The following is a 26,794-nucleotide window of genomic DNA, read 5'->3' on the forward strand; positions in this document are numbered from 1 at the left end:
AAATGTTTTATTTTATTGGTAAGAAATGAAAACAGAAATGAAGACTTGGATAGTTACATGGATGAGGCAAATCACAATCAACCCTGATATCGTGACCTATGCTTGACTAATACTTGATACCTAAAATAATCTAACCGAGAATAATCAAAGTAAAATGATGACCAACAAGAATATTTATGCGACCAAGAATCCAAGATAGGTAATGATTGTGATTTTAATCAAGTTGGTAATCTACCCCCTGCTTCTAATTGTGAGAATGATTTCTGTGTATAAACCTGTTGCAGTAACTGAATGTAGTCATTAAAAATGTGTGGCAGAAAATACAATAAAGACATGATGTTTTCGATTTACATCTTTTATAGTCAGTAAAGCGGTTGATTTACATGCCAAGTAACAGATCAAATTCATGGGTAAATGCTTTCTACAGAAGGATATCACAACTTCTCCAGAAGTACTTAGTTTGACCAGAACAGATTCAAAATGCAACCGCATGCTGAATTGCTGATCTTGCATTGCAAAATCCCTGTTAATAGTGATGGACTTGAACTCCAAAGCATGTTCCTATAATGCTGGACCCTGAAAGTACTATCGATACAACCTGCTGCAACAATTCTATGGATAACTTTAGGTCTTCGGACGTTCCCTACTCTGTTTTTTCAATACATTTAATCATTCACTGATATTGTATTTGTTTCTGCTGTATAAGCTAGCTTCTTGAAGAATAAAATTTAGATCTTCTAGTGCCTTATAGATAATGACAAAACAACCTGTGATTAATTTCCTGCAGCAAATGTATTATAGCTATCGCTGACCTCAACTTGGCTCCAGCCACATTCTTTAACCAATCCTTTACCATCTATCAGATTTCTTAACATGTGCCTCCTTCCACCTGCCCAAAGAGGTAGACAAGTTAGCCGTCATTAATACATAACTTCCAGAGCTTCCAGGACTACTGTCTAATAACCTAACAGTTGCAAGCTCCCCCAGCTCAACATTGCCATAAATCCTATAAGCACTAAGCAATGGACCCCAAGCTTGAGCTTGGACTTTCAGTAGCATTCTCTGAATTGCATCTAAAGCTAAGTCAAGCTGCCTGACTCGACCAAGAAGATCCATCAAGAGAGGTACAATGTTCTACCATAGGAGCTATTCGAAAATCCTTTTGCATAGTTTGAAGTACTTCAGTCCATCTTCTACCAATCTGGAATGGCTGCAGGCCAGCAACACACTTGTGTAATCTGATTGAACAAAACTGCTTTCAACACACGTGTTCCCCATATTGCTCCACACTGAATAAAGAAGTGTTACTTGCTGCTAACAAAAAACCTAACTTTCATCACTCGGATCTAAGCCTACATCATTTGTTGAAACAAGAGGAGTATGAGATGCATCAAGAGCACGAATCAGAGATTAGAAAGATTAAAAATGAAGTTCTAGAAAATAGAGAATGAAGGGTGGCCGGTAGAGAGAGAAGTTAAAGAACCAGGCAATCGTAGGAGGTAAAATTAAGAATAGTCAATAGTTTAATCAGGGATGGTGAAGGATGAAGGGCACTACATGTTTAATGATATTTAATCATAGGCATTCATGACTGTAATAACAAGCCCCAAATTTCCCAGTTGATTTTTTTTTATAGAGCTTTCATGTCCTAATATACAGGCTTGAAATCTGGTGCACTGCATACAGGGAAATCTATCTTAATATGCTTTATCGGGGAAGTATCACCGTAAAAAAGAAACATAATATTTAAATTTAAGGCTTTCAATTTTCTAATGATCAACTAAAGTGATAAAGTTGCAATCTGGTAGTAGACAAACAAGGTATTGAACATGATCCTCAACTTTACTAATTGAGTATTGGAGCGAATCAACTTAGCTAATTCTATCAATTCAGACTTATGCATCCGATTTCTCAAAGTCTATAAGACAAAGAACTACATAATATTAGACCTGTTAGGTCAAAGCTCAAGACCAAAACAGGTTTTATCTCTAACATTCTTTATCTGACCTTTACAGCTTAAAGTGTACACAAAGCACAGGATCAATCAGATAAACTAATTCATAAAGAATGGCATGATCAAATTTCTGATCATTTGGTCACAGAGGATCTAATATCTTATTAAAAAAACCAAATCATCCTGAAAGCTTAATGTGTTAGGTGGGGGCTTAAAAAGGAGTTGCAGTAATTAAGATGAGGAGGCAATTACGAAACTATTTACAGTATAATAAGTAATGTTATCAGAATTGAGAAAGTGATCAGGTCCAGGTCGTATCATTTACAGAGGGTATCATTTTCTTCATTTTTACTTTATTAACTAAATTTTATCTGACAAGGTTGTTATTCAAAATGTCCCAAAAATAACCGATGCTATATTCAATCCATATATGAGAAAATTAATTTCATTACAAGCTGGATATATGCTTTAAATGAATTTAAATTTAAATTTCATTAGTTTTATCAATTATAAGTCATACTCATAATATTATATTATCTTAGTTCCACTTTTACCTTTTTGATTAATTCAATATGGACTTCAAATGGAAGCGAAAAAGTTACATATGTTGCACCGCAAAAAATGATAATATCTTAAAATAGGAGGATAAATTTTTACATTCCTTTATACTACATAAAATTTGTATAATTTTTTTTGGGTCAATTAAATTTAGTGCCTCAATTTTCTGAAAGTATTTTTAGTCTATCAATTTTTTTAAATCTATTTTTAGTCTTTCATTTATTTGTATTGTTCAAAATTAGTTTAAAATATATAAAAATGAGAAATTAAAAAAGAATAAAATAAGAATTAATCTAGAGAAAAAAATAAATGAAAGACTAAAAATGGATAATTTTTTTTTGAAAGATGTTGATTGAAAATTAACGAAGAACTAAAATTTGTTAAAATAACTTTTGAAAAACTGAAAATTGATATCTAAAAAAGTTGATTCATGCACCTTTTGTGCTATTTAACTATGTATTTGTTTCTTTATCGGAACAATTTGCATGGCTTCCTTTTTATGTTTAATAAAGATGGTCAGTACGTGATTAGGACAAACATTATTTTAAATATATGACCTTCCAATGGCTATAACTGTTTTCATCTGTCAAGATTGATTTATAAACTAATTAAGGACCTACCCCATGCATCGTTGCTTGATCCGACAAATGAACTGAACGAAATTAAAGATATTCTCATCTAAATTAACGAATTAGGCAAAGACATAATTAATTTATTACAACCAATTAAATATCTCGGAACTTCGTCAACTGGAAGGTTCATGAACTTTGTCGTCTTTATATTGAGTTAACACCGTTGTTAAGATGATTCCTTGTTCAAATTCGCTTCCTCCTAAATATATAAGTTAGGAGGTGCATGCGTGTGTCTTATTATGATATATAAGTTAAAACCTAAATATATATCAAAATATATAACCTACTTTTTCACGTTTAGATGAGACTTTTTACATGTTAAAGTTGGATGTCAAAACCAGTACATTTTACCGAAGTAACCCACTGAGAGCGCGTTTGATTTCTTGTATGAAATTCTTTAACTATGAGTAATATAGTCTGGATCTTTCTAATGAAAAACTAAGCATACTAAATATAATATGTTTAAATAATACATGCAGCATGTATTCATATAATTAAAAATAACTATGTATAATTTAAATTTAATTACTTTGGTCATTGGTCGGCCTAATAGCGGGAGATTTGCATTTGAGTGAATTGTATAGATGAGATTATAAGTTTAAATCTCGTTGTATAGACCTTGTATGATTTTATGTCAAGGAGATTCTTTGTTTCAAGGGATGCTACTTTAATTTTGAACAGGAAATTTCTTTCCATATATATTGAAAACAAATCAATGAAAATGAGTAAGGTAAGGAAAAACTTCTTGTCCTTACGGACATGGAAATCAAAAAAGATGTGCGCGCTAGAAACTCATGCATGTAAAAAGGTTCAAACGAAAGTTCATCCTAACCTAATCCTAAGAAAGTTAAAAATTTATAATAAGGGAAAAGAAAACAAATTAATTAGTTCCTGTTATCTAAAACTATAAGGATTAAAATAGATTAAAAAAAGTATGTGCAGGAATTAAAATAAAATAAAAATTGAGTAGGAACTAACATGAACAACTTCTAGGTTGTGCACCCCTTGCGCCTTTTATATTAATTTGTTAATTTGCTAATAAAAAAAAACGAACAACTTCTAGGTATAGGAATTATAAGATAAAAACTGTGCATCTAGATAAGAACTAAATATGAAGGACTGAACCTATATTATATCAGTAATGTATATCAATACTCAATTTTTTGTATCCAATATTTCTTCTATTGGTTTCTTTTCTGGCTTCCTAGTTCTCTGCGTTTCCGTATGGTCTTGGTCTTCCAATGTGCTGTCTAATCCTTTTTCTACACACTATATGTGTACACGTTTAATTTGCGTTTCGACAAAGTGATAAGCAACATAAATGTTCTTTAAGAAAAATGAAAAAAAAAAAGAGCTACTTTCAATAGTGTTGACTGTCTAATTAATGTCTATTGCCTTTAGTCTCGTAGCCCAGAGATAGGTAAACATAAATTGATAGAGGTCTGGCTGTTTTTGACGTAACATGAATTGAAGCAGAAATTTATAGTCTATATTTATAATTCACCAAAAACTAAGAGGTGGCAGTAATTTTCTGTTGGTTGTGTTTAGTAGGTCGAGCAGGTAGCAGAGTTCAAATTTCGGATACGGAAGAATCTTGTCATATTTTTTACATATTACAATTACGCCCATGTAATGTAACATGTTTACCATTGACAACGTATACCTAACTAGATAAGCTTACCTTCTTGTTTGCTCCAGCACAGAATAATATAATTACGGACACATGACAGAAATTAAATGATTGCCTTAATACGGTTCGCTTTTTTAATTTACACCACATAAATATTAAAGTTGTATTTGTTCATATTAACATATACTAATGGAAATTTTGATCATAACTAATATACTGGATAGCTATTTGGTTAGGATCAATCTATCCGGCCCTGATAAAGACAAAACAATCAAACATAAAGATAGTCACAAAATTAGGTCAGTTAATGCAGCTTAGGTGACGAATTACTTAATTAAATGATAATCAGCACACATAGACTCAAGGTCTTATGAGCAGGATAAGACCCTCAAGTAAAAACCATCATTTGTATGCAGTTATTATCTTCTTTATTGTCCAAGGTTGAGAGCTCTAACTTGAATGTTAGAGTATCTTTTGTAGATATTCTCTTTTGAACAATACCATTCAGACCACCAAACACAAGATTCATAAGACATGAGAAAAGACAAGAGAGACAGTGTCGGGCTATTATTTGGGAGGAACACGTATATTATAATATAGATAGATATAAAGTGTATTACGTACTAATTAAGCGTAATTTGTAATTAAATAATGAAGGATTTGGTGATTCTACTAGTGATGGTAATTAACAGATTAACTAATGAGCAAGCTTGCAATAATAGGATCGTTATCTGGTAGAAGCATCTTAGAGTTGAGCAGAGTGAAGAACGTTAGAAAAAGGTAGACAAGAACTGAAAGAGCTAACAGAAGGTGCATATAATTCGTTGAAAGCAGAGCTAGTGCGGTAATCGGAAAGGAGTAAGCCCACCACGCAACATTGAGCCTTCTCATAGATCTCCTGAACAGGGTTGGCCTGCAAATCTGTTCAACACATCTAAATCTAAATTATGAATATTTTATTTCAGGCTAAAGGTTAAGCAATGAATATGATAAAATTAAAAATATAGAAATAATAGGGGATTATATATTAACAAGTTGAAAATATATAATTCTTTTATTACATGGAAAATACATAATAATAATAATAATAATAATAATAATAATAATAATAATAATAATAATAATAATATTATCAATTATAATTAACAAGTTTTAAAATGAAAATAACATTGTTTTTTAGGACCAAATACATTGTTGATCTGATAGAATTGGACTTAAATTCCTTAATGGATTTTAACTTTATAATAAAAAATGAAATCAAAAAAAAAAATTCACTCATATTTTCATACATTAAGAAATGAATATTTTGTACAAATAGGGTGGTATAAAAAAAGTGAAGAAATAGGAAATGGAGTAATATCTTGCTTTAACGTTAGTATTAGCTAGCTGGCAATGAGCCTCCATGCGCCGCGCACCAGTTAAAATGTTTCAATCAGATGTTCAGAATTCAAATTGACCACAAATGTTGACTATGAATATATGATCTGTTTTCTTTTTTGTTTCATATGAAAACACTGGCTACAAGTGAATGCATGAATTCAATTTTTATTTTATAATTAATAAATAAATTTCTCTAGCTACCCCAGCTGTAGGCTTTGTCATTACTTGAATGATAATCGCAGACAAAGAGATTCGAGAGATAGATCCCCTATATATATATTTATGCTGCAAATATTTGTTTAATTTATTGCAAGGATGAAATCAACTGCAGTTTAAATTATACAGTGTAATAAAATATAGGAACTTAATTGATGTACTACGAAATAAGGTCATTTTCATAACTGTACGTGAATCGCTCGAGGCTTTATAATCGTGTCGTATACTTTTAAAAAATGACTGTTCTGGAGAGATATTTGAGATATTTATTAAATTATACTTTTGTATGTTTTTATCATGTAATTTATTAATTTTTCCTAAACTGTTTGCAATATATGCTTGTTTCTTTAATTTCATATGAAACTACCCTAGAAAAGGGGCAATCTGATTAGCATACTAAAAATTTTACATCATTTCTGTCAAAAAAATATATTACATCATTCTTACATTAAAATTTTAAAATACAAAAACACTTATTTTAATATTTATTTAACTTTATTTATTCATTTAAAAAATAATATAATGTACGTAAGATGGATTATAACAATACATAAAACTAGAGTTATAAGGTTTTGGTGGTCGTAAAGGAGATTTAAGTCTTGAAAGGAGAGAGACAAAAAAACATCTTGAGTTTGAATCATTCAATTAACATTCTAATAAAAGTTAACAACTAAAATTTAGTGATAAAAAATACCAATACATTAAAATTAGATAAAGTATTTTAGAAAAAAATGAACTAAAATATAATAACAGGGTAAACTATAAGATTTTTTATATAATAATCATTTAATAAAAAATTATTATGTAAGTACAATTTATTTTTATACTATTTTAAAAGTTATATTTAAAATTATTTTTAATTGATTAAAAATATAAAAATGGTAGTAATAATGTAATTGAAATTAAACTTTACTAAAATTAGTAAAATATTGATGTATTGATGATGTAAAATAATTTGATTGTAAACTAATAAAATAGTAATATGACTTTCAATATAATTGAATTAAAAAAATTAAATTTATTATATATGATATTTAATTAGATGATAAGACAAAAACTTGTATGCTATCAATATACATATTTCGTTTGTCTTATAATAATAGTGGCATAATTAGATAATAAAATATGTGTATTTAATTTTTGCAGTTAATATGAGAATTTTATTAATAGATAATATATAAATAAACATTTTTTGAGTCTTATAAGTTCGTTCTAATCATAATAAATCCATGGAAGTCAATTCATATAAACTTTTAGTTATTAGAAAAGAAATCATCCCATACTAAAAAAAAATATTCCAAATAATAAACAATATATATACTCTCTCCATACCATTATAATTTATTTTGTCAATATCAATTACATATTAAGGGAGTAATTAATACAGGACTATCCTTTTTGAATAAGTAAATGCAAAGATAGAGAAATAAATGATTACCAGTGATGTGAAGAGGACTAGGGAGAGAAAGAAGAGCATCTTGGAAGCAGTATCAAAGGTGCCAACCATGAATTCTGAAGCCAAGCTTGCCACACTCGGTGCTGCAAAGAACAAGAAGAAAACCGGCCTCAACAACACCGGAAGGCGATCTCCACCGGAACGCTGATAGAGGGTAACAAACAGCACCAAGTAATGCACCATCCCCAGCGAAAACAAGCAAACCGCTCTCTCTTTCCAACCCATATTCGCCGCAGCTTGTGCCCCGACCAAGTTCCCTATCACCGACATCTGGCTCGTCGGGTTTGCTACCGTCGATAAAAAGCCTCTTCACTTTCGTGAACCACCTGCCCGTAGAATTTCACGTCCAGCACCACCACCGGCACCGCGAACACCCACCACATAACCAAATACGTCGGTGTTTTCGGCGCCACGAATGGCGCTGATTGAAGCAACAGAAGCCATGAAATCCACGGAGCGAAGAGGTAGTTAACTCGTACAGGGTGCAAGAAATCCGCCTTTACCATCCTAAAGAAAAACAAACACCTAGCCGGAAGAGATATAAAGATATAAAGTGAGTTGGATGGTTAAAAGAAAATGAAACATGAGAAATGTGGCGAGTTTAATATCCTCACCTAATAAAAATAACATTTGGCCGATTAAAAAAAAAAAACAATTAAGCATCTCAGGAGGTAGAGAAGAGAGAGTAACACGAGAGTAAAGAGAGCCAACGACCACAGTGCAAGAAAAGCTGAGGAAGGAAGCGTGCAAAGCAAGCGTCGTAGAGCGCTTGTGACGTCGTGTGTTGGTGATTCGATCAGTGTCTTCCACCACAAAGCTTGGCCACCGAGGGAGAGGCTTATTCTGAAGTAACCTGCATGGAATTTTGTTAGTATAGAATTTAGGGACGTTAAGGAGCGCTTTGCGACCATCAACGAGGTTGGTTCGTGATTGCTGTGGCTAATAACGTTGGAGGTGGTCGTGTCGTCAACCACAAGCTCAATCTCGGGTCGTAAAGCTTGGGTTGCCATGCCGTGAGATTATGAAGAGATTTCTGTGATGTTCGGATTTTGCTTATTCCACATGCAAGGGTTTTATACAGGACGGTTAATTAGGCCATAAGCGAGCACAAGTGGGCGTTTTAAAAAAATTTATAGAAGTTCCATTTTTCATTATTTTTTAATTAAACCATAAGGGAAATGTGGTCCTTTCCGATTGCTTTGGCACGTTGTACTCCGACGTTTTTTTTGTTATTTCATTTTTCTATTATATTATCTTTTGACCTCTCTTTTCTAACTATATATTACATTTGTTTTTCCATCTTATCTCTCTCTTCTGACATACATACATAAATAAACCTCAAAATGGAATGTAAGTGCATAACAAGTTATTAAAGTAGATTGATTTCAGCCGATAAAAGAAAAATGAAGCAATGGATATATTAAAAATACTTTACTTTAATGCTTGTGTTCCAATCACAAGAAAGTCCTATGAGGCTTTTCGAGAGCTAGATCATGATTGTGAGTTTATCCCAATAATTATGTGTTCTACCTATTACCGTTGTTGCCCTAGGCATATATGCACAAAGGTGCATGGCATGAATCAAGCTATCGCATGAAGAATTAGGGGTTCGAAATGTTGGCGGGAGTGGAACTATATATATGTATAACTATGTTACTATTTTTATTTTCTTAGTTGTGAAACTATATTTGATTCTGCGGTTTTATATAAATTCCCTAACCTCTGATCAGTAGTGGTTTGAAAGTGTGTTCCATGTTGCATCGTTGCCATTTGCGGACTCTTTTTTTTTGGAAAGATAAAAAAAATACTCAATAGCCAATGCGGTTCGATCCATTTTCAGCGTTTGAAAGTTTAACAAAAGCCAATTGTTTTTTGCACCCAACATATTTTGCTGAGACACCAGCATAGCATGTGAAATTTCAATTTTGTCCTTCTGTATGAAGCTTATAGATTGATAATTCATATGAGACTTATGAATTGTCAATTTGTATTAGGCTTATGAATTGTCAATCTGTAATTGATCATAGGACTTTTTTTAATTTTTTTTTCAAAAATATGTTTTACGAATTAATTTAAAATTAATGATTCAAGCAAGAATCGAACATGTGACTTACAAATTAATTTAATATTAATGGTTCAAGTAGAAATCGAACATGTAAATTCACATAATAAAATTTATGATAATTAATTTTTATCTAATAATTAATTTGTTTACATATATAAATTGTAAATAAAAATCATAGGTTTAATAAAAATTTACATATAAAAAAATATATTATTAACATAAATTTACTAATGCATTTTTTTATTTTATTATAGTTAATTTTGATATAATAATGTATTTTTTGCATATATAAACATCTAAATACATCATTAAATTAAATACCAAATTTGTTTAATTTTCAATCACTATAATAAACATCTAAATACATAATTCAATTAAATACCAATTTTTTAATTATCAATTATTGTAATAAACATCTAAATACATTATTCAATTAAATATCATATTTTTTAATTTTTAATTACTGTAATAAACATTCAAATGCATCATTTAGTTAAATACCAAATTCGTTTAACTATTAATTATTATAATAGACATATAAATACAACATTGAGTTAAATATCAAATTTTCTAAACAAATTAAATGTATAAAAAATTCTAAATAAATTATAATTTTTTAAAAAATTCGAAACATACAGATTGTCAATCTGTATGGTTCATACAGATTAACAATCCATATAAACCATACGGATTGAAAAAAATATGCACCTCTTATTTTCTGGCGATGAAAAATCACTGAACTTCACCGTATATCTATAAACAACACACGTACATCACCAACGACAATACATACTCACAAAAAGACGCTAATGGAAGTAGGTTACACTAAGAGAGTGCGGTTTTATAGGAAAAAAAAAAGGCATTGCAGAAATGAAAAAGCTAATCTGTTATTTTTAACCAAAAATATCCATAAAGACATTTTCAGTATTTTAGAAAACTGCTGGGTGTATCAACAAAAATGCTGGGTGCCCCTAGCAGTTCCCTTAATAAAAAAATAGACCCGAGGACACATTTCAAATTGGACCGGAATTGTCAACCCAAGCCTTTGAGGACTTTGACATCTAAAGCCCAAAGAGGATCCCGACCCTGCTCTCCCTATTTATAACAAAGAAAGTGCGTTTACATTAACTTACAACTTACTCGATAAATTTATGATTTTTTATCAGAATAATTTATTTTATAAATAATTTTATTTTAATATTGTAATGTTTTTGGTTTGTTATATATAAAATAACATTGTTATGATTTATTATATTTTTCTTTTATTATCATCCTGTTTAATTACTTTAATAATACTTATTTTATTTTATTAACCAGTATCTTTTACATTTTCATTTTAATCTTTTATCTGTTTTTTTAGTTTTAATTTTTTATTATTAATTATGACAGTTCTTATAAAAAAAGTTAAGTTTTTTTATGTTAATTATGACTTAGAGTTATTTTCAACTGTAAAAATAATAATTTAATGAAAATAATAAAACCAAAATTTTAAAAAATAAAAATACTAATTTTAATTTACCTATTCATTTCCTTTTAAGGAAAGGACAACTGGACAAGCATGGAAATATAACATGCAGTGCACACGAGATATCAGTGCTAGCTAGCTGCCTGCTGGGGTCACTAGGCAACGAGAGGATAAAATTAAGTTGCGTCAATAAATAAATAATTGTTAACATGGTATAGTATGATTTGCATATAATAATGCCTTTTAGTTATATAGTAAGAGGATCCTTATAAAAAAAAAGGTATATAGTTAGAGGTTCAATCTATAAGTTTATAGGTATGAAAGAGTTTGTATTAAAAGAAGTTACTCTTTAAAGAAATTCTAATATTTCAGGAAATTAATTTTTAAATCTGGACTAAGAAATACTTCAAATTCACAAAATAAATAAATAAATAATGGGATATAAAAAATAAAAATGTGTTAATCTTTTGAGTAGAAAATAAAAAGAAAACGAAAGCAAATATTTTAATGGAGGTTGTCGTTTTGTTTCATGATGACAATTTATCGGTTGAGGCTCCTTAACCTCATAAAGCGAAGCTTATAATCCAGAATTTCGGTCTGAATAATCGAAATTATCAGCGACCATCATTTCACCCATTTGCTTGCCCAATTGGACCCATCCTTATCCTTATACTAGCAATAATAACTAACAATATTGCTATAGCCAGCCACGTCCAATTAGACTTTATTAATTACTGTTAATAGAACTTTATGGTTTACCTATGCTTTTATACTGTTAATTACTATTTGAGGATTTTATGTAGTTTGGAATTATAATTGACTCACAAGTTTAAATATTTTTCCTAAATGATAATATTAGGGACTTAAAATCAAATTTACTTTGGATTTTGTTAAGTCCCCAATATTTAACTTTCAAGTGAATGATATGTTTCAAATATTTCGTTTGAGTCAAATATTTTAAATGAATATTTGGTTTGAGACCTTGATTTGCAAAAGAAGAAATAACCAAATTTGATTTGGTTATTGAGTAATTGAACTTGTCACTGTAACCTTGGCTGTTATCTTGGACAAGTATATATAATTACTTTAAAGAGAAGGTATTTATTCAATTTTATCTCATGGGATAGGAGAGAAATTTTATTTATGTCTTGGAATTATGATTCCTAAAAATCATGACTACTAAGAATGAATAAAATTTGTTTGGCTGATGATTAGGAATATTTAGATAAATTTGATAGGAATTAGAGAGTTACATAATTTTTTATCAATTATTTTAATAATATAGCATATTATATAATTTAATAAAAAATAACATGATATTTTTAATATAGTAAAACAAAAATTAAATTCAAAAAAATAAGATTATTACCTCCCTCATAAATTTTTTTAATGAAAATTTGATTAAAAGACATTCTAAAAAACATATTCTTTCTAAGTTTCTCAACATATATTTCTGAAAATCCACAAAAAAAATTCTCCTACCAAATGTCTCTTTAATGTAAATTTTTTTACAACGATAATTAATAAAAAGTACAAATTATGTGAGAATATAGTTATTTTGTCCAATCATATAATAATATCCTATGAAAAAGAAAACAATATAGGGTTATTTTATCCCCTTATACAGCATACATTATTTTGTACCTTCCCTTAGACAAGTTATCTTATAATTAATAAAAGGACTATTAATTTATTCCATAAGATTATATAACAAGATAAAATATAGTTATTTTGTCCTATCATATCCTGCCATCAAAAGAGTCTTTAGTATATATGTAAATTAACTGAAGGGGTCAATGCTTTAGAAAGTCCATGCCAATATGTAATTCGTTTAGATTTCCTTCCATTGATTGAAATTTCATTTTAGACCTTTGAAACGCTCCATCAGCAAAATCCTTTTGTTTTTGGGAAATATACTTCATAACCACTGTCCTAGCCTATTGAATCTTCCACAGTTCCACTAATGTATGTCTGATCTGGTACTACTTGTACATTATATATATATATATATATATTCTTTGATAAAAAAATAAAATAAAAATTCATCTAGCTGGCTTTTTTGTTGTAATGGTGACAACTGAATCTAAAACCTTGTATATATATATATAATCTGAATCTACCACCACTACACTGAACATAGTGATTTCAAACCTTCAGTTGCATTGGTTGCACCTCGTTGGAATGTTAAATTAGTTAAGAGTAACGATCAAAACCTTCAACTGAGCCTATCACTACTAGGTTTTAGATATCCAACCCCGTGCTCATCCATCATTCGTTTGCTATTATTTCTTAGCATATGGTTATGGACCACCCCATGAGCTATATGTATTCTAGATTGTCTTCCTGTACTAGACACAAAGGCTTTTTGTATTTTTCTTCCTTCTAATTGCTAAGTGTATTCGGATTTTGTTGTGAAGAAATGATTTTTTTAAAATCATATACCATTTTTTTATATAACGATGGTAATGATATTTGAACCTATAATCTTATATAAATTACTCAATTATTCACAACTAAGCAAACTCTGGTGAGTTTTTTTTTATTTTTATAATTCTGTATTTTTATCACACATCTTAACAATATATTTTCTAATCAACACGTATAATTACTTTTTATTATTTAATAAGTCCGTATTATGTCACACATACACACACACTTACACACAATAATTGATTTTCTAACCTAACATTTATAATTATTTTTGTTATTTCAAGTACTTTTTTCATGTTAAAAGAGTCAAATCAACCAATAGACTAATTGGTTAGATGATAAATAAGTTTCTAAAATTCAAATTATACTTAAGAGTTTGACAAAAAAACAAATGGTAAGTTAACTAAAATCTAAAAGATAATCTTCTCAAAAACGAAAATCTAAAAATTAATAGGTTAAAAATTTAAAATTAATTAAGGATTAGTCGATTAGATGGAAATTTCTGTTTCCAAAGTCGAAAATTTCAACTTCGCCTATAATTGTGTGTTTGGTCACTAATTCCACTTCTAATGGAGTAAAAAAAGATCCCGTCTCTAAATTCTGTCAATAATAATAATAAAAATTTTAATAGTACAAAATTAAATACAAGTATACAACACTCGCCATGTGACTCACATGTTCCACTAGGGGTGTGTGAAAAAATTGGTTCAAATCGAGCTGGATTGTAACTCAACTTAAATCAAATTGATTTTTATCCAAATTAATTTAAGAAAAAAGAAGTGTACTGCTTTATAAAACCAATCAATTCAGTTAACCGAATTATTTTTACAAAACCAGTTCGATTAACCGATTTTTACTTTAATTTTTTTTTGAAAAAAAAATTGTTTGAGAACCAATTTAAAAATGATCTGACTCTTAAAACTAGTTTAGTTCAAAACCAATTTTTTGAAACAAGTTCGATTTTGAGTCGGTTTTCAAACTAATTCGACTATTTAAATATAAAATCAAATTGGTTAAAATAGTTCAGAACCAGTTTAGTTCGATTTTTTATCGAACTAATTTTTGTATACCCTTATATTCCACCACATCTTCGGAAATGTCGGACATGTGCAATATTTACCTATAACTCTATTAGGCACATTAGTACTAATTAAGTTCATAATGCTAGTAACTTGACATATTTCTTAATTATAAGGAAAAAACAAAAATAAAAAAGAAATACTGAAATTTAATGTTCAATATTTTATAGGCTTACCTAGTTACAAAATTTCTTAATTTTGCTCATGAGTTTGGTTTCTATGTTCCCTATTCTGGTTTGCTATAGTAGTTTGTTAATCGATTGACAAGTGAACCAAATCACGCAAGTAATAAAACATGATAACACTGAGTGTCGTGTCCATAGAGACTTTGTTTGCGTAAAAACAACTTGTGTAATCCATATTCTAAGCAATAGGATTAATGTTTTGATTTGATTTTGAACTATTATGCAAACTTAAAAGTACCATAAAAGTGGTAAACAATAAATACAAGTGAAAAGAGGACACAAATACTAAATCAAAAGCACAAACACTTGGAGTGAAGGAAGAGAGAATATGCAGGATTATGAAATTGTTGGATGTTTGGTCCTACTAAATCACTCTTGATATAATGTTAATGATGTTTCTCTACTCAATGTTTTGTCAAGTGTAACCCTAACTCACAAAACTATCATAATCAAGATTCATTTAGTAAAATGGCCTAAATCACTTCACTTAACTCCTAATCCCTTGGCAAGTTAAATGAAATGACTTGGATCACAAAAAGGATTAAAAACAAGGCTAATAAACCACATTATATCCCTACACATGAGTTTTATTATAAGCTACTTTCAGTTCATAGTAGTAATAATATTTCCTAATGACTCTCACTCTAGAAAACATGCATATGGATGATCAAACCATAAGCAAGGAAATAATAAAAGAAAGTAAGCAACAATACTGAAAATGAACATTAAGTAAATAGAAGATATAATTACATCAAGAGTTTATAGTGTTTTAAACTTCCAACAATGAGTAAACTAACCTCTCATTGTCATGAAAAGTATTAGAAGAGAAGAAAACACAAAGTGGAAGAAGAAGAAATGATCAAGAAGCAAAAACTAGCCTAAGCTTTATGATTTCGTGTTCTTCATTGTGCCTTAGACTGATGCTCTCCAATCCCAAGAAAATGTCCTTTTATATTGGGTCCAAGGCCTTTGTCTTGTCATTTCAGAGTGTGATCAACTTGTAGGACGAGACATACTCGTTGAGCGAGTTCTTTAGAATTCCAAAATACACTTCAGATGTGATTCCACTCACTAAATGAGTTACAACTCATTGAGCAAATTCTTCAACAATTGAATTTCTAAAATTCTTTTTTTCACTTAGTGACCTTTACTGACTGGGTAAAACATTGTGAATTGAATTATATCTTTAATTGGCGTTCTAAAACATTGACAAAAGAATAAAAATTAGGAAAAAACTGATTAAAATTTTATGTGCAACCTAAGATTCTATAAAACTCTATTTTCTTACTTAATTATCTTTCTCATTTATGTATAGGTATAAAAAATGTTGTGAAGAAATTGAATTAATTCATTTACTTTCTTTTTATGCATAAAAAGTGATAAAACAATAAAGTAACATTAATATTGTGTATTGGATAGGACTTTAGTGACATGTTGAAACTGTTAACAGAGACACGGACCCATTCAAAAGCATTAAAAAAAAAAATCATTGCAAAAGCTTGAACTCCAAGAATAACTTTAATTCGTCTCGAATTCTCAATTAAGTTTTGGGTACAAGAGATCTTCCTAACCAGAATTGCTCCCCCAAGGAGATTTTATCGATGTAAAAAAATTACAAATTTAAAATTATAATTTAATTTTGTTTTTTAAAAAAGCACGGTCGATAATGATGGCTACTTAAGCAAGGGAAATTAAATTGTTAGGGCCAGCCCGAACCGACTTTGGCAAGTTGGTCTACAATCCAATCATGATATGGAATCGGATTGATGAAAGGGTATGCGACGGAGAAAGAAAGGAAAAAAAGAACAAGGTTACGTCTTCTCAATCCTTTAGCTCTCCTGTGTCCAACAATCATGGCATCATGGGCAACACCTTAAGTAGTTTCTTAATCATCCGCTCGATTAGCCAGCAACTATATATGAGTTATGATAAACTTTATTAGCAATGATTCATTCAATACTTAATCAAGTCTAATCACTTGAGCTTGTGATGTTTAACTAAACCCGTTTGGTTTTGGGATTCATTTCTTAATTTAGTGTTGTCGGCCCTGTTGACCAGTTTCAGGATTCAATTTAAAGAAAGGGTCCATCAAAGATTGAGACCTGAGAGAATCATTTTAATTTGTCCACTAATTTGCACAATAATAGTAAAATAGTAGCTAGAGTGGAAAGGCAAGGAGAAAGATATATGATTTGCTTCCTCGGGCCCCAAATAACAAATTAATTTAGAATTCAAAGTTTCGTTTTGGGAATGATAGAATAGTACTATTGCTATTTGGGCATAAAAATTTTAAACATGTAAGGCAGATTAGCTTAATTAGACCGTGAGGGAGTGTGTACAGCCACTCAGCCAGCCTTAGGTCGTGTCTTTAACTCTGTTACCTGGTTTTGTTATACTATTGGGGTCAATTATTTACCCGTGTTGCCTGTCTTAAATTAATTACGTTGCTGCTTCACGTGAAACTCAACCATAGAGAGGCTTACATTTTAGTGTCCGCTACCCGACATTCTCTTATCCTTTCTTTTGGATATTTTTTTCGATTAAAATTTACCTATTTTGATATATTTTATTTTTTAATTAATATTTTTTTCTTAAATTTATTTAAAATATGTATTTTTTAATAAATTCTAACTAATCACATAGAGAATATTAAAAAAATATCACTACGACTCCTCTTGCATTTTATTTTGCATCTAGTATGTGGACAGAAAGTTTTCCTTTGCTATATTATTTGTTTTATTATTAAAAGGAGATGATGGGAACCTTTTCTTATTTTAAAAATAAGATAAAATAATAATCTTAATTATTAGTAAGAATTGATATAGTTAAATTATATATAAATAACTTACTGTGAAAGACGAATCAAGTCAGTTATGTAACTTTTTGTGGGTGGAAGTGCACATAGAGGAGAGAATCTCATTCGCAATTCTTCCGTGTTTTAATTTTGGATTTTGAACTAACGAGTTTGTATATGTGTCTTTTGCCTCTCCTTCTTCTTTTGATTTTTTTCAATGATATCTAGCTGAGTTTGAAGCTGTTTAATCCTTAACCTACGCAAAACTTCTTTAATTACCTTCTCTTCTCTCTCTCTTATTCTAGCATTTGATGCTATAAATTCGGCGAGAGAAGCAAACAACTATAGAAAATACTACTCTACCATACGACTTGCTACGCACGCTGTAGAAAATACGACCATCGGTTAAGTGGCACGAGGTCCATAAGAAAACAAATTCACGCAAAAAAGGGAAACGTGATTATATTGACAACATTGTCAACTCAGAAGCATTATGTTGTGTATAAACTAAAATTATTATTACGCCAAGTCAACCATATTTTAAGTGTATGTTTGGGTTTGGGTGACCATTGGAGGCACCTTCAATGTACTTTTATCAAAGCAATTCCTTTGTTATTTCTCTGTTGAGAGTGATTTCCTAATTAATTTCACTCTATTTTAAAAATAACACGTTATTCTTATATTTTTTAATTTAATTTTATGTAAGTGAATATAATTCGTGTTAAAGCTTTTAATCTATGTTTTTTTAAAATTTTATCCAGATTGATTTTTTTTATAGGCAAGAGGAATATATGAAAAGAGAGTGCATGGGTACTCAAACCCATACATATCAAGTAGTGGGATTAAGGTTTAAAATTGATTAACATAAATATATCTGTTTTATAATTTTAAATAACTTTCTCTTTTTTTAAAAAAATTGCATCTAACTTTGAAGGCAATTATGAAATCCATACTCATTACTTAGATATAATTGTAGGATCACATGCAATGGTTAAAGTTATTTCTATAGCGAGTTACATGTTATATTTGATTTACATGAGAATGCTACATATTATATACAATGTCACTGTATATCGTGTATAATCCATTTGTACGTCAATTTTAGTATTATCGAATTAATAATCTAAGCTCACTTGAAATATTTATTTATTTGATGTGGTCTAAAGCATGTCTTTAATGCATAACCGTGCTATTGCAATTGATTTACAATAAAACTTATTACTTGTAGCCTAATCCGGAAAAAATAAACAAAATTATAAATCGAATATGTATATACGGGTGCTTTACCTTGTGTACATCCATTTACATCACTAAAATAACTTTCCATTGCGTAATCCTATAAGTATGTTTCTCAATCCATTCAAATTTAGGCACTTAAGTCCTAAACACATTGCAATATATATATATATATATATATATATATATATATATATATATATATATATATATATATATATATATATATATATATATATATATATATATATATATATATATTTTTTTTTTTTTTTTTTTTTTTTTAAAAAAAAAAAAAAACTTTTTTGATGCTCTTTTAGAAATATGAGTTTGATTTTTATGAAGTAAAGTGAGTTGATCGTGATTAGAGCAGGACTACTCTCAGTATATATATCACCATATATATGAATATGATCATTAATTCTAATATTATCTCGGTGAAACTTTTTTTTTTTTTTTTATCACAAATAACACTGTGAATATGATCAGAAAAGTATAAGGTTAGTTGCTGAGCTGATGGAAGAAACAAAGAGAAATAAATATTTTATCGCCGTTTGAAGATATAGCAATCATCAATTATATATCAAATGTGAAATAGTTTCACTATTGTTGAGGTTTCGTGTGATGCATGCTCCACGACGGAAGACCTAAAATGGAAGAAAGTTGTTTTAATTAATAATAAAACAATTTGGGCAGAAAGTTGGTGCAATCTTAATTTGAACCTCATATGCACGTAAATATGCCAAGACAACCAAAGAGGAAACAAACGAAGGTGCAACTAGATAAAAAATATTAATAAACTATCATCCAAAGCACCATAGAATTCAATGCATTTAATTTGCTCATTTTTTTTAATTGCTTAAAATCAACACGCTTCCGGTACCCCACTTGGCACTTGTTATTACCAAGGCCCGTGTGTGCCAGTACCATGTAGACGACACGGGATGTATTTCCTGGCTCGTGTCTGGCCAAATTTTGCATCACACGTGTTGACCTCTCATCGATGAAACTGTTTTTCTAATGCCCCCATACAAATTTTCCATCAATTAACATATTATTATGCCAGATTGCAAGTCAATCATAAAATCATTGTGCGAAGAATTTTGAGGTGGAATACGAGGCATGGCCATGGAGCAGATAACAGGTAAACCAAATTATAAATACTTGCCATAGGTAGGTCACAATGCACTACACCCGAGACTAATTAACCTCCGCTCACATCGAAATCAATGTTAAGGGATTTCAAATTAATTAAGTCAACACAAAAAACGTAAAGATAAATGAGTTAAATACTTGGAGGGAATAAAGTTGTGTTCATAATAATTATATTTGTTCAAATGAGATTTTTTCAAGTAAAAGATAATGTGAATACTTAACACTTATTTTTAAATAACAAAAAGTTACTATGATTTAAGCATGAACTTGTTTTGAGTAATATAGAATATTATGGGTATTTCTACATTTCATTCCCTCCAAAATTGGTTGAGAAAAGTGGTATAGAGAATCGATATTCGTTGGTAGATTATGAGAGCCGTTGGATTGGGAGTGAAAGATTTGAGCGGTGATGGAGACGTATGTGGTGAAACGAGCGACGTAGATGCATGTTGAAGGTTGAGTGATGCACAGCACAGTATTAGTATTCCTCAATGGGGAAGCCTGCTCCAGAGGCGTTAAAAATCAGAAGAAAAAAATATCTTAATTTATGGGGACGGTCAGAGCAAGTAGCAGCGGGTTTTCCGGTGCAAGGACGAATAAGCAAAAGCTGGTGATATGACACGTGGAAGAGTAAGGTCCGTTGGATGGTCAAAGCAGAGATGTGGTTCACTCATCCCGGCCGAGATTTATTGAAACTGAAAGAGAGCTGTAGAGAAATGCTGAGTGATAGATTTTCATGTTCCCCCACGCACACATGACACACCACCCTCTCTCTCTCTCTCTCTCCCTCACCCTCATCACATAATAACAGTAAGTACCACACTCTCAGTTAGGCATAGCAAGTAGTAGCAACGCACCATGGCAACAAAGCCAGCTTGAATTCCTCTTATTGTGTAGCGTAGGATACAGTACACTCTAAAGTAAGGTCTAAGAAGCAAAGAGGTAGAGAGAGAGAGTCTGTGTTGGATTGATGAGACCGTAATTCATAAATGAGACTTATACAGTAGAGTAGATGGGTGTAGTTACCATGGCGGCGTAGCAGAGGCTCTAATTCCGTGCCATAATTGCTTCCAAGACAATTCAGCCTTCACCAACTCCACAGCCTCTCTTCTTTTTACTCATTTTATAGTAACTCTTGTTCCTTTTTTATAAAACAATTTACCTTTTCTTTTCTTTTCTTTTTTTGTTGAGAAACAGTTTCCCCCAAAAGCTGCAAAAAACCCAACCCGCCCTGAGAAGATCATATTATATTTGAGACACCCCCCACAACACATCCACATAGTAAGCGTGAACAAGACAAAAAAAAAAAAAAAAAAGACTCTTGGGTCAAAATTACTAGTAATAAGCAAATTAACCTAGCAAGTAGTATGTTTTGTTTATTTATTTAACCCGATAATTTACAGCCGTAGCCTCGATCTTTAGGAAAAGATTTGAAGATTCGCGAAGGTTCTGTTCTGCTATGGATGTTGTGTCTGAATTGGGGAAAATCGTTTCAGCTTGGGGGTGCAACAGATGGCTGGTTTCTTCTCTCTAGGCGGATCACAAAACAAGGAAGAAGAGGAAGTAGAAAAAGGAGGAGACAAGAATAACCTATTATTGTTGAGGAACGAGGAGATCTACAACAGCAAGGGTGGGTTCGAGATATGGCCACAGTCGTCGTCCTCATATCATCAGCATCAGAATCAGGCATACCAAAACTACTTTGCATTTGGAGTGGGTCCTAGTCGCAGGAACAGATCGGAAGATGTTTCATTGTGCGTGTCTGATCATGAGTCTACGAGATTTGGATTAACTGTTATGAGGTCTGGAGTAAGCAGCAGCATGAGCATGAACTGTCAGGACTGTGGGAACCAAGCCAAGAAAGACTGTTCCCATCTCAGATGCAGAACTTGCTGTAAGAGCCGAGGGTTTCAGTGCCAAACCCACGTCAAGAGCACTTGGGTTCCCGCAGCCAAGCGCCGCGAACGACACCAACAACTCGCTGCGTTGCAGCAACAACATCAACATCCTAAACGACATCACAGAGACACTACTACTACTCAACTTGCCTCCGCTCCACAACCCATCATAGGTTTCAAATTTTCACATTCCATTACAATATTCTATTAATACATACTTAATGGTCGAATTTTCGTCCATCACTAACTTTCAACTATATATGTTACTTTTTGAACTAGTCTTCTATATATTACTACATACAGATGCACTGAGATCTCTTGAGGAAACTAATTGTAGTCTTCTATGACTACATACACCTAACTAGTCAATATTATTTGACCTTGAGAATTGAAAATGCAACGCCGCTCCATGGTTACCCATCACACATTTTGGTCTTGTTTTTTTCTGTTCCTCTCTTTCTTCTTTTTCCATATTCCATCACTGTTTTTAAGTAAAACTGACGAAATTATTTTAGTTCCATCCATGTGAGACGTCGGATATACACTTTTTTTTTCTCAATTATTATTATGTGATAATATTAGAAAAATAGAGGGCACAAGTTAGGCTTGTCTAAATTTTTTTTTGAATGATTTTAATTCTTTGTGGTTGATTAATTTTGTTTGTTATTATTAATTAGGGTTAGAGCTGGGACAATTCCCACCTGAAGTGAGCACTTCGGCGGTGTTTCGGTGTGTGAGAGTGAGCGCAGTGGACGCTTCAGATGAACAGTGTGCGTATCAAACCTCTGTCAACATCGGAGGACATGTTTTCAAGGGATTTCTCTACGATCAAGGTCCTGAAAGTTCTTACACTACTAGTGCAGCAGCTGAGGGTTCATCCGGTGGCGAACCTCAACCACTTGGTTTAATAACTGGAGCCACCACAGCCACAAGTGGGAACAACCCATTTGACCCTTCACTTTACCCAGCTCCTTTGAATGCTTTCATGGCTGGTACGCAATTCTTCCAACACCCAAGGTCCTAGAGACGTGTCTTTCTATCTATGCGGACAATAATTGAAGAAACCGAGTCTTTTTTTCCTTTTTCTTATTTTTTTTGTCGTTAATTCAGTCTTGTTAGAATTATTGATGATTATGGTTGTTCCTCGGTATATCCATTGATCCTAACGCAAGCTGAAGTAGCTAGCTAGCTAGAAGGAAAAGCAGTTAAGAATTTGAAAGAAAAAGAAAATGATTATGGCAATGATTCTAGTGCATGAAATTAAAGGGGCCGGGGATACTTGTTTTGTGTTATCCGAATGTCAATTCAGATTTTCATCGTTATTTTGATTTATTGGTAAACTCTGTCACTTTTCAATTCTAGAGCACATATGATACGTTTTCATTTTGCCGTGAGTGTGTGGGGCTGTGGTGTGTTTTCCTTGACACGGACAGCATTTGGATGTGTGTGCATTATTATGTTAAGTTTTGTTTTGCTGGTTGATTTGGTTTCTTTATAGTATTTTTCTTTTTCTGGGTTAATGTTGAGTGAGCTTTCTGGCTGGTGCTGAACTCGAAGCCGCTTTTTCCCGTTTATCCGTTTGCTTGCCAGATCGAAATAGAACCAAGTAGGTTTCGTGCTTGGTTCATATCAGAGAATTTTAAAAGCGTCTTTTTCTTTAATTTAATTTTACAATTTTTATTTTTTTAAGAATCAATATTTACACGATTTATTGGGAGAAACGGGCCACATGGTCCATCTTTTCTTGTCTCCCATGCATTGCTAATTGGCAACTTGGCGTTCTAGCAATCGAATTGAAACACTGAATGACTCACTTTCTTAACCTTTTTCTCCTCGATCGGTCGAAATCTGCATAATTATATTACGTATAAATGGAGAATTACAACTAGCATTTACACCAACTACTTCTCTTGAAAACAATAAAATTTAGCCACTGGAATAGACATTGCATGATGGAGGGATGTGACTTCCATATGCTTGAGTTGGAAAAGTGGGTCTTCTTTGGCTCATGAACGTTTAATGCTTCTAAAAGTATGTGCATGTGATGCTTGTTTATGCATATAAGTGTGTACTGCGCCCAATGATATAGGTCAAGGTACATACGATATGATAGGGCTAATGATACTTTAATAGACTGCTTGTTTTAGTGCATAAGGTAGAATCAGAAACTGTAGAGAAAATTTCCCTAGTTTTGTAATAACTGGCCCATAACATGTGCTACACAACCTTCACTTGATTGAGACATACCAGTCTCTTTCATCTACGCTTTCGTTTTGTGTTTACAATAACCTCTTTTTCTTTGTCATGCTCCCCCTTCCAACTTCCAATTCTTTGATCCTTTTTACCAGCCAGTGTCGATCATGTTTATAGAGAAAGGTTTAACATAAAGTTGCATATGCGGTTGCGCCTACCCTTTTAATTCTCCCTTCATCCATGTATATAGGGAAAATCAACTTTAAAATATTATGTTTCTGCTAAGATAATTCATTGACAATCTCCATGATTATATTAAGATCAACCAAGTTGACTGAATTTCATGCTTTTTGAAGGAACATCCAGACAGGGAAAAGAAAAAAAAAGAGTTAAATCTATAATTGTAGCTCAAAGTCTAGTCACTTCGGTTGGCCACATGCATCTATAGAAAAGAAAGAGAGAGAAGAAAACAAAAAAAAAAGTTGCCAATGAAACTGTTAAATACTCCAGTTTTGCTAAAAGAATTGTATATAAAACTTTAAGTTTTGGCTGAGTTAGTTCATGCTCGATCTGAAGCATCACGCAATAAAATCACTCAAAGCCTGAGAATTAGTCTGATTAGGGCAACGCACACGGCACACGGCACACATGCACAAATAAAGTAGGATGGAATGATGCTGCATTGACTACAAAACCATTATTCAAATGTCACGGAAAATGTCCAAAATACAACAGTTTGTTTTTACTGCATAACTTTTAGTTTTTTTTTTTTTTCAACAAACTCTTAAGACAAATCTTTGTTGAGAAAAAAAAACGGTAGAAACTCACCCTTCTAATTACTGTTAGTGTGTTTGTTTTTTTTCATTTTCCTAACCCTAAATTCTCGTTCACTTAGAAGGAATAGTGCTGCTTCTAACGAAACGCAACTTTGTAATTCGCGCATAAAATTTTAATGCGTATGTCTTATTTTTTTCCTCAAAGAAATAAGTGTAGGGCTTAATGATTATACAGTTCAATTTTTTTAATGTATCTCTTCTCTCTTCTTTTTTTTTCCCTCAAGGGGTAGATAATTCAAAATTATTCAAGAAATACTTTCTATTTTAATATGTTAAATGTCAAGTGTGTGTATGATATGTAGAACTGTATCGTTTCTTTTTCAGATGATCAAATCCGGTGTCCGGAGTACATAGTTCCATGCCAGCAACGGCTTTCTTTCCCGAATTTATGCATTGCACACAATTCGATCGGACCTTCATTTTGGGGTATCTTAATATTTTTTTGGCTCCAACATTAACTAATTCGCACACCACCACCGCAAGGACAGATTTATATGCCAACTAGAAATCATTCTATTTTATTAACCATTAATTTTATACATTCACAATTAATGATTTAAAATTAAAATATTTTTAATGAAAAATTACGAATATAGTATACTACTACTGGTATCAATGATTAATTATATATTAGTAACTATTCAGAAAAACACATATATATTAGTAACTATTGTTCCCTTTCAATGAACAACCCCAATGAAGGTCTCTCCGTTCCTTCTGTTATTAAGTTGAAGTAATTGGAGAACCTGGGAGAGGGAATAACAAAGATCGTCACGTTAATTATCGAACTGTTTTTTATGCATGCTTCCAATAAAAGTGATAGGCTTTCGTACTATGGCATTGCTCGCTTTTTTTTTTTTTTTTTGTAGTACTAGATTCTTTAGTTTTAATTTTAAGTAAATCAAAGTAGACATATCTATAATAAAATGCTTTTGTTGTATTAATAATATTAAATGATTTCTTTCTTTATAAGATTTTTTTATTTTGTGGCTATTTAAAATCAGCCTAAAAATTAGTGTTCACAAAATCATTTGTTTCAACAAAGTGTTTATGGTTGAATGTAGTAATGAAAATGATTTTTTTAAAACCACGAGTATTCTTTAATTATGAGTGGCGTCAATCCTGCTCAAGTCATTTGGATTATTATGTTAAATTAAAATTTTCAAGGCTTGACTATAAAGGTAGTACTTTTGAAATCTATCATTTAGGTTTCATTTTTTATTTATTTGATATGTATATGTCTTTTTTAAAGTTTGGGGTATTTTCTTTTAAAGCTTACTCCACAATAAAACATTTTAAACAAGTGAAAAAATAAATTTAAATTAACTATGTACTTAAATAATATGTAGGTCGAAAGTTAACTTATAAATAAACCAATAAATATATAATCTTAAAATATTATAATTAAGTTTACATAATAGTATTATTATGATAATGATACGTCATTAATATAATAATAAAAACTTTTTAATTAAATAAGTTAACTTATGAGACTGAAAAAACTTTTTAAATGGTTTTTAAAATTTTTTTTAAATAAAATAACTTTATCCTGACGTTTTTTTTAAAGAAACTTTATCCTAAATTATGCCCCTGCTTGGAGTAATAAGTATCTTATTAAAAAGTGTGCTATTA

General features: G+C 31.1%; 2 protein-coding genes across 3 annotated transcripts; one reads left to right on the top strand and one right to left on the bottom strand.

Moving 5' to 3' along the window:
• Nucleotides 1–5,354: 5,354 nt before the first annotated feature.
• On the bottom strand, nt 5,355–8,839 carry LOC114414132 (S-type anion channel SLAH1-like). Its single transcript, XM_028378475.1, is given in 4 exon segments — nt 5,355–5,695; nt 7,809–8,129; nt 8,131–8,151; nt 8,153–8,839. Coding segments are annotated over 4 exon segments (750 nt in total). The 5' UTR covers nt 8,333–8,839; the 3' UTR covers nt 5,355–5,467.
• Nucleotides 8,840–20,916: 12,077 nt separating this feature from the next.
• Nucleotides 20,917–23,516, top strand: LOC114414616 (protein SHI RELATED SEQUENCE 5-like). Of its 2 annotated transcripts, XM_028378935.1 has the most exons (3): nt 20,917–21,516; nt 21,658–22,306; nt 22,811–23,516. In XM_028378935.1, exons 2-3 carry the CDS (start codon nt 21,748–21,750, stop codon nt 23,155–23,157), a joined length of 906 nt encoding a protein of 301 aa, XP_028234736.1. In that variant the 5' UTR covers nt 20,917–21,516; nt 21,658–21,747; the 3' UTR covers nt 23,158–23,516. The 2 variants fall into 2 exon arrangements, with proteins under 2 accessions (XP_028234736.1, XP_028234734.1); XM_028378933.1 differs by having other exon boundaries at nt 20,917–22,306.
• Nucleotides 23,517–26,794: the final 3,278 nt, after the last annotated feature.

The sequence above is a fragment of the Glycine soja genome, chromosome 6 (genome assembly GCF_004193775.1).
Source record: "Glycine soja cultivar W05 chromosome 6, ASM419377v2, whole genome shotgun sequence".
In the NCBI taxonomy this organism is placed as follows: domain Eukaryota; kingdom Viridiplantae; phylum Streptophyta; class Magnoliopsida; order Fabales; family Fabaceae; genus Glycine; species Glycine soja.